General features: G+C 33.2%; 1 protein-coding gene across 1 annotated transcript; it reads left to right on the top strand.

The window, feature by feature from the left end:
• The first annotated feature begins 248 nt into the window (after positions 1 to 248).
• Positions 249 to 7,379, top strand: LOC139974214 (uncharacterized). The gene is made up of 8 exons (XM_071981211.1): positions 249 to 413; positions 1,638 to 1,683; positions 2,209 to 2,378; positions 2,642 to 2,906; positions 3,476 to 3,690; positions 3,979 to 4,287; positions 4,446 to 4,710; positions 6,213 to 7,379. The coding sequence occupies exons 1-8, from the start codon at positions 342 to 344 to the stop codon at positions 6,521 to 6,523; spliced, it is 1,653 nt and encodes a 550-aa protein (XP_071837312.1). The 5' UTR covers positions 249 to 341; the 3' UTR covers positions 6,524 to 7,379.
• The last annotated feature ends 2,657 nt before the right edge of the window (positions 7,380 to 10,036 follow it).

The following is a 10,036-nucleotide window of genomic DNA, read 5'->3' on the forward strand; positions in this document are numbered from 1 at the left end:
GAAGAAAAAGAAAATTAAATATTTATTTAGTTGAAGCGTGCAGCTGCCACGTTCCCCTCATTATCTAGGCATTCAGCCAACTGACATTGCCTTGTACCAAATTCAATGAGTCTGATGTACGGATGCCTTTAAACATCCCTCAATTTAAGTAACGCACAAAATGTACAGTTGGCTTAAAGCCAAACAATTTTTGCATATAATCTTTATATATCATTTGCCACGTCAGCACAATCACTGTCCTCCGGTCGTTGATGTTGAAACTATTAAAATCCATTTTTGTCAGTTGTAACGTGTGTTTCAAACCGAGCCGTCATTCCTGACTTTTCTTTGAACCAGTAAAGATGGACAATCGTTTGGCTGTTCGAGGGGTATTCGTGTTTTTCTTTGTGACGAGAAGCGTTTTCGCGTCGTTGGTGAGTCAAATATTTGATTTTTCAATTTCTTTATTTTATAATATCAAACTTTTCTTTACAATATTTCATTTTTATCCAATACTGGGAGCTTACCTATTCACATTAATTACAAACAGTTTGATATCCGAGAATTAGCAATAATTGTGTCAGGTATGAATGAAATAAGAACTGCGTGAAAAAGAAAAGTAACATATTTTGTTTGATTAAAAATGTCAAAGCATACAAATTTCTAATAATTTTTAACAAGCTTTGTTCCAACTCATTGTCAACAATTCCTTAATTCTCGATTAGGATTTGTATCTGTTTCCAACGAGTATTACACTGCAATCTAAACTTAACAGGACCAGTATCATTCAAATTACAAATCGTCCTTGGCTGCTTAGATACTTTTCAATTAGGTAAATTTGAAGCTAATGTCCGCTCTGAGTAATGATTGAACGCTTGATCTTAATTATACTTATGTCTTTAGATCATTATATTATCGCTCAACTATATATATCATGTTTGGTTTTTAATCCCCATGTTGCTAATTTCGTTTCGTTACCATATTAGTATTCGTCTTATATCGTATTGAATTATTGTCGTGTGGTAAAATATAACGTTCTCCCGTTACGCCGAGATATTTATAAATTCACTAGACATTCGTTGTAACAATACAAAGACAGAAGAGTCTAATATGCATTTAAAAAACAAAAATTCGTAGCCAACCAAAAATGAGAAACTAGGTTCCGATTGCCTCTGTGTGTAGCAGGTCACGACGTGCTCAATACTTCATGTGATTGCAATATTTTCCTAATTCCAATGGTTTCGACTAAAAATTGTACACTCTTGTTCTAAATGATTACGAATCATTCGTGAGAACTTAGAAAAAGTGTTGCTTTTATAAATAATATGTAAGGTTACGATTTGTATACTTCTATTTCGTTAAACACTATGTTTAGAAAAAAAGTACGATAAACCATTGTAAATTCTGTGACCAAATACTCATGCCAGATCTGTTTTTTTAATAATATATTCTGTGTGCTAACATCATGTTGGAAATTTTTAAAATGGTTGTTCCAATTGACCAAAACTTATAATTTCATCAGTTGTTATATATGAGCATAGATTAAAGATTCCGCGCGTTAGTTCCTTTACCGTTCACTTGTTTGTTAAGAGTCATGCCCTGTACCCCATTTTTTTCTGAATTTCTACATTCATGAATTAGTGTTTGTTTTTAAACAGGATAACAACCAAGAGAGTTCACCTTCAACTGTAGATGCCTTTCAGAGTAAGATAATAGACTATCAGTTTGTAAACTTTTGACTAACTGACTCCTTCTTGAGACAAACAACCACACCGGTTCAGTTCAACTGAGATTAATCTCCGTTTAATGAAATATACTTGACATGCATGTCATTCATCATTATACATTTTCTAATCCAATTACAAACTACTTATAATAAGCATAAAGGCACGCTAATTGACTCCACAGGAAGTGGCGTACTGTAGATAATCTTCAGATTTATTGACTGCATATAATTAATTCTTCCTATTCAACGTGTAAAACTATAATTTACAGAAAACACTTGACAGAAACTTAGCCAGCCATTTCAAAACGATATAATTGTTTGCTTTCACTTACATTGGTAATCGTTTTATTCCCAATAATTGTTTTACAATTTAATGTAATACCTTGCGTTGTTACTCCTCATATAACTTGGGATAAAGGCAATGCTCAAATTAATATAAATTACCGTTCAGTTTTAAATTTTTATCCTGGTTCAATATTAACTTGTTGCTTTACATGAACCAGGTCATCCTTACTTCTTTTATCAACGTTCTGAATATCCGAAGGACTGTCGAGATGTTCAACGCCAATGTTCTACATCAAGTTCCAGTGGAGTATACCTCATCAAACCAGATGGTTATGAAGAACCATTTGAGGTATTCTGTAACCATGACGTCGGAACAGGAGGATGGACGGTATGTTTCCCGCAGAAAGTTTACATTGGATCACATTGATGTGTTCTTGATTCACTTCAACATGATCGTGTAAAAGAAAGAAAGAAAAATGTGTCTCAGTGCATTTTGCCATGTATTGTAATATAATATGAAAGTCACAATATTTATACAATTAAACGAAACAAAATTGTGGCTAATGGGAGTAAAGGTTCTGCTAAATTGTACAACAGTACTACCTTCTTTTACAAAATAATTGATATTTTTGTTTATTTATTTTCTTCAAGGTTATTCAACGACGCACCGACGGTTCCGTAAATTTCAATAGAAATTGGTTAGAGTATAAAGAAGGCTTTGGATTTTTTGCAACTGATTTTTGGATCGGAAATAAAAAGCTATCATACTTGACAAATCAAGCAATCTACGAACTTCGTATGGATATGACCTTGTCCAATGGATCGTCCCTTCACTCATCATACAAAGGTTTTCGTATTGCTGATGAATGGAGTCGGTATAACATTGTGAATTTGATCGCACTTGACAGCAACGTAGGTAAGTTTGATACACCAGAGAAAATTAAACACATAGCAAATACTCCATCGTATAAATTTTCTTTCGTCGCCAATATATCAAAACATCAATAAATACCATTGTATGTTTGTATGTATGCATGTATATATATATATATATATATATATATATATATATATATATATAAATATAGTAATTCCAAACTTCATAACGTTTAAATACCGTTAAATACGTTTTAAATACCATTGTATGTATGTATGTATATATATATATATATATATATATATATATATATATATATATATATATGTATATATATATATATATATATATATAAATATATTAATTCCAAAATTCATAACGTTTTCGATGTGACTATGTCTTATTGATATCAGCAAAAACACAACTTCGTTAAATTTCAAAATGTGAGTAAAATCCTTTATATTATGCCACTTGAAGTAAAAATGGTCAAACCTTGAAATTATTTATTGTTGCTTAATATATTCTCAGTTGAAAATTGACTGGGAATCACTTAACCAATTGAATTACAAGTTCATGCTCCCTACTTCTTCTTTGTCTTCCGTGTTTAGACTCACTAATCTCTGCCTGTCCATCCAACAAGATCTTTGGTATATGTAACTGTCAGGGAACATGTAACTATCCTAATAGAACATCTGGATGTGACAATGACTGCTTGGGTAGTGAGGGCTGCATCTGTCCTGCTGGTTTCTTAATGCAAGAGAGTGACTGTATTCCTGCAGAGGAATGTGGATGCTTTGTTACAGAAGCCAATTTGGTCATTCCAGTAAGATATTGTTTTTCAAACACATCAATAGAAACGTTTGTTTAATTTCCATTTTCTTTTGCATAACGAGATTTATAACAGTTTGGTTAATATCGTACTTTTAATATACGTATTTGAATGGGGGAAGCGTCTGTTAGCGATACTTGCACACTACAATGATAAGTTACCATGTTAGTAATTATTTCTGATTTTTCGCCAAAATTTAAAGTTTCATATTGCATCGTAATTACTGTACATTAGAAGATGATAATTTAACAACTATCATCATGCTTGTCATTGCCCTTCTAGAATGGAGAAACCTTTGTCAGCGATGATTGCACTCAAAAGTGTTCCTGTAGCAATAACCGACTTACCTGTGAAGTTGACTATAGCTGTAGTACCAATGCTGTGTGTGATGTCAAGAATGGAGTACGACAGTGTTATTGTAATGAGGGATATGAAGGTGACGGTGAAACTTGCGAAGTTTTATATACAGACTGCAAGGATGTTCATGACGCTGGGCATACAGAAGATGGCGTTTATACCATTCTACCAACTGGATGGCCAGATTCACCATTTAGTGTCTACTGTAAAATGAATCATGGTGGAGGATGGACAGTAAGTTATTAGAGCATCAATACATTGTGAAAACATATTACTGGCGACTATTCCAAACATAAGTAATACGGCCCTTTCCTTTCTAACATGTTATATATCATCGTCTCGATCCTTCCTATGCCTCAGTTTGTCTCCTTATACCATTTTCTCCCATTCAGGTTTTTCAACGCCGCAGTGGCGGCAGTACCAGTTTCTCTCAAAACTGGGATGCGTACAAAGAAGGATTTGGGGACCTGAACGATGATTTCTGGCTTGGGAATGAGAAACTTTATTATCTTACACACCAAGCAGGTTACACGCTGCGCTTCGATGTTGTTACTTCGGGTGGAGATCAGAAATATGCTTCATACACCGAGTTTCAGATTGAGTCTGAAGGTAATAAATACAGACTGAATAAACTAGGCAACCATACTGGAACAACAGGTTAGTCACCCCTTTCAATAATATCATATACAATCTTTTCTGCTTTTCTTAATATTATTTTTAGGACTTATTTCAAGCTAAACATTTCCTGATCAATATTTCTGGGAACCTGCAACTTTAAAATTTTACTTTGAACTGTTACATACTGCTTTCAAATACGTACATTCCATACATTTAACTTAATCGATGGATGGATCGATCGATCGAATGTCACTTATAACTTAACAATAAAAGTGACATTCGATCGATCCATCGATCCATCGATTAAGTTTCATGAATGAAATGTACGTATATGAAAGCAGTATGTAAAATTCCATGTTAGCGAACAATGTACTTTAACGTTGCTTCACAAAATAAGCTTTAACAAGCCAGTGCCGATTATATATAGGTCCTTGAGTGATAAAACTGTCAAAATGTCCGTTTATCATACGTTTCTACATGACATTGTTTGCTGTGCACATAAATGAGAGAAGAATATATCCTTTTACAGAACATGAAATTGAGATCAGGAAATCAAAGTCTAGTAACGAAACTTAAAGAAACGGAAACGGAAAAGAGACTTGCTAAAATGCAAAACAACGAAGAAAATTAAAGAGAAATTCATGTAAATATCAAAAAGCTATCAAAGATAGAAAAAAAAAACAACCGACAAGAGGAGGGATTAACGTATTCAACTATGAATTCTTGGCCACATATGCTATACTGTTTCCGCATTCCGTTGACTCTAATTATAGCTTATTGGTACTTTGAATCAAACACAAATCCAAACTTGTTTTTCAAATAATTTATCAATTGAATGAATACATTATGATTGAATTACAGAATCCCCCTGTTTGTCTCTATTTTTTTTTGTCGCATTATATGCAAATTGATAAGATCACTTATGACAAGTATTAAGATGAATCGTTTTAACATAAATAATTTTAAAAACCATATTGTTTTATATTCTTCATTAAAACCCGATAATTGTATTTTATAAGATAGAACTAGCATAACTAAAATCACCTTCTCTCCTTATTCTTATGCTTGATAAACAATGGTAATGTTACTCTCTACTAAAACTTATGACAAGTATTAAGATATATTCACATATAACACTGGATGTCACAAGGGTAGCATTGAATTTTCACAAGGTTAAGATTTTTTGAGCTCATGACTGTGGTTTAAATCTTACTTAAGGGAGGAAACGAGATATGGTTATAATTACCTTTTAGATAGCTGACCAATAAATTTGTAAATGTTATGTTTGTCTATACAGATACAATCGTACCAATGAACACTGATTAACAATATTTAATGACGAACTTTTTTTCTCAACGAACTTTTTTTCTCATTTACATTGCATATTAATAAATTTCAGTAACATTATGCATGCACTTTCTTTATTAACTGGCCCTTGCCTCTTTTGTATTGTAATTTTTGTCTTTGTGCTAGTATTGCAATTCAGAAATTAAACTAGATCTTTAAAACTATTGTAATTTGCGTTGTTCATTCTATTACAGGTACACGTATCGGTAACAATAGAGGCAAAGCTTTCAGCACGCATGGCCGAGACAATGATGAGTGTGACAATTTTAACTGCGCGGAAGGACACCGAGGCGGGTGGTGGCACTCAGATCATTGGTGTGGTAGTTACTGTTGTAGTAATAATTTTTGTGAGCATTTTCCTTACAGAGGAAGCTGTAACACCGTTTGCACCAGCGACAACCTCAATGGAGATTACAACGGCGACCGTGGAGAAAACATCTTCTCTGACCATAATGCTTACTGCAACCTTAGGTTCACGGAGATGAAAATTCGGCCGTCCTCTTGAGCAAAATAATTTCAATAACGTTGATGTAACCTGTTTAGATTCATATTTAACGTTTCAACCAACGATTTAACCTTTCAGCTATTAGAAAACATCAATTTGTCGCTAATTGAAGCAACTGTGTACTTTCTGTTTGGATATATTTTCGATGTTTTTATATTGTATAATATATAATAACAATGACATTCGTAAACATGACCTATCAAGTTTCATTTCAATTCTTCGTTTCAAGAAGGCATGAACGGGATCCTTTTCTTACTAATGCTTTCTATATGGGATACACAAAGCACCGCAGTATCAAAGTTGAAACGCCAACCATTAAAACGTTGTATTGTTGCAAAAATGTAGGAGGCGCCAATTCATTAATTTTTACTTTCTTAGGGAAAGTTTCGTGTCGTTCATAAATTAGTATAATGCCACTATTTGTTTCTATCACACAATGGGTTACAGCCTATACTACCTTAGAAAACTGTTAAAAAAGGAAATTATTGTGATTTGTGCTTTGCATGTTTCTTATGTGATGGATTTTATTTTAACTACGCACGTTTTCACTACTAAAAAGAAAATAGCAAGAAGTGTAACGTTTGTGCTTTACTTAGAACTATAGACAATAGAAATTCTGCAATAATGTACGGGAAAAGATGAAATTACTAAAATCATTATATTCCTTCATTTCTTTATGTTGCTATTTAGATCTTAAGTTTCATAAAATATGAATTATATTTTCTTTGAAGTTTCAAGAACAATCACATATTCAATACCCATAACTTATCGTTTGCTTCAAAACCGTTGGCGGATTATTCCATCATGTAAGAAGGATGATTAATTAAGTAATACATTAAGTGAATAGGGTTACATTTTGTTAGTTATAGTGTTGTATCATTAATCATAAATTTAAGAATGTGATGATATGAAAGGATGTAAAACCAATATGATCGTTGTTCATTTTTCTTTCTTGGTTATCGTATTTGACTTCATCGTCCTTAAGAAACAACTTCTAAAGACTTGCATTTGTTTGTACTGCCATATTGAACAGTTCCCGTGCACTGAAATATGATGTTGCGAAAGGTACTTGTGTATTATATATTTCATGTTACTTCATATTCTCCAAATTGTACACATTGTTATTAATCACACAACACAAATACTATGTTCTAAATTATGCTGCGGTTGGTAGTTGGTTTTGCACTCTACGGTTAAAATTATTGCCAGATGCCTGTCTCTTTGTAGAATAACGATACCAATGTTGAGGCAGTAGGTAAGTAGTTGCTCATACATTTTCAAACAGGTTGGTTACGTTTATATGAATTTCACATGATGGCAGTTTCATATGATCGCAGATTAATTGCTACTTCATTCCCCCTAAAAATGAAGCCTGAATATGAACAAAGGTCTGTGAAAGCGATGAAATTTGCGACGATCTGATGACGTTTGCCGTCAACCTGACAGCAGCATATCGCCTGTAGCTCGGTAGAGATGGTATTACCTTTACCCCGAGGAAAATTATTTGGTATGATCTTTCGGAGCCTTGTTCCGAGAAGCTCCACGCAAATAAATGATTAAAACGTTTTGTTGATTTTAAGACGCTTTAATCTCTCACTGAAACAATTACAATTTCAATTAAACACTGTAAAATTACTTCAAGACACTGATTGGAACACTGAATTTGGTATAAATTATATGGCCATCATGTGCTGATTGTGAGCACTGGATTCTTTTTCCAGAACTAAGTTACCTCTATAAAAACTGCTCAGTAGTTACACAGCTTGGATCACATGTGATGGGGCATCCGAACCATGGTTAGTCCAATATTAACTTCGGAACAGCATTAATATTCATCAACATCTATCACTGAATGTACCAATCACGATTAAGAAAGAACACAAACGTGGTCTTAAGTTTTGGTTATATTTTTCCTTGCTGCAAATACGGGCTCCTAAACTAGACGTCTTAATATGGATCAAACAATTTCTTATGTATTTCTTTATTCGGGAACCGTGGGAATTAAAGAGGGAACTTGAAGGTCGAAAGTGGAAAGGGTGAAAGAAATTGCAGGAGCTTGATAGTAACTTAAACGAGCTATAAATTCAGCAATGTTATGCTGAACGAAAGGAGAAGAAGATAAGCGAAAGTTAACCGAAAATGATTTGAACAATCAAAATCTGTAAACATGGGCCACTTTGTATAAGTATGTTAACATACAATTTTCTAAATATCTAAATGGTATATCATCAGGCCATATGTGCCTCGTTGTGGTTTATGCTATTCTCTATCAATAACCAGTATCTTATTTCATTTGAGATATATTTGGGATATATTTGAGATTAATGTTCCTTCACGCACAATCCAGATATAATAGACTTCTCTTCTAGGAAGTTGTTAATGACAGTTGTGTCTATTGTATACACCACCGATGACGACGGGGAATCTTCCCTACAACTTCATCTTATAAAGTGACACATGAGCAGTCAAGAACACTTTAAGGAAAGAGAGACCATATATAACTAATATTTTATCGAGAAACCGTGCAATATAGATTATCTGTCAAATGTGTGAGTGCGACTTGTTATTATCAAACAAGATTTTTCTGTAAACATATAGCTTAAAGACAAATTTCAGTAAAGAGTGAATTAATACGGTTTTGTTGACATAACCAATATATCACACAGTGCTTTGACCAACCGACAGGTAAGCTTGACTGACCATTATAGTAGAGTCAAAGCACTATAACATATGCAGTCCGTTTATATATTTTCGGTATTTTAGAAGAAGAAACTCTTCGCCAGAGCAACTTCTAATCAATTGCTAAATGCAGTGAGTATTATGATATTCTATACAAATATTGCTTGTATTAGACACAGCGTGTCGATTAATTAAGCGGAAAATGAGATTTTAAGAAATGTTGCTGTACCAGCGACTAATTGGCACTTAGCTTTGACAAAAATGGTGTTCTTTATTATAATACCTGTGAAAATAATAAATCAAGTCAATAAAATCAATACAACTTTTACTCTGGTGAACTCTGTTCTGACAAAATAAAAACGTCATAATGACACGATTTTTCCATTGCTCTTTTTACTATTATTTCTGATCTCTCTGCACGTTGGCTCTGTGTGCATCATGTATACTTTACTGTTACTAACAATTTCATTTAATGATTAAGAAGTAAAGTGAAACAAATTGAGTCATGCAAAATGAGCAAACAAAATATGAAGTAAAACAGAGATCATAGTAACATTTAACAACAATTTGTTGCAGCTTTTCAGTTGTAAATTCATTTAAGGGATTTGCAAAAGAGGTATGATTTGCACTAAATTAATACATGTGGCATTAACGAAGTATTTAATCGAAATTCAATACACGTTCTGTAGCAAAACTGAACTTGGAACTATGATGTCATACATGCAAACAAAACATGAATTAAATTCACATTTTGAAGAGAAAAAACATACTTGTTAGTAGGATTGCATATGTGACGTCACACTTGTTTGCATTATGTTTTTACTTAAAGCTAAG

Source organism: Apostichopus japonicus, chromosome 9 (assembly GCF_037975245.1).
Source record: "Apostichopus japonicus isolate 1M-3 chromosome 9, ASM3797524v1, whole genome shotgun sequence".
NCBI classification, from domain to species: domain Eukaryota; kingdom Metazoa; phylum Echinodermata; class Holothuroidea; order Aspidochirotida; family Stichopodidae; genus Apostichopus; species Apostichopus japonicus.

Coding starts and splice junctions, on each gene's coding strand:
- LOC139974214 (XM_071981211.1), top strand. CDS start 342: ATGGACAATCGTTTGGCTGTTCGAGGGGTATTCGTGTTTTTCTTTGTG. Junction 414..1,637: donor GAAGCGTTTTCGCGTCGTTG/GTGAGTCAAATA, acceptor GTTTTTAAACAG/GATAACAACCAAGAGAGTTC. Junction 2,379..2,641: donor TCGGAACAGGAGGATGGACG/GTATGTTTCCCG, acceptor ATTTTCTTCAAG/GTTATTCAACGACGCACCGA.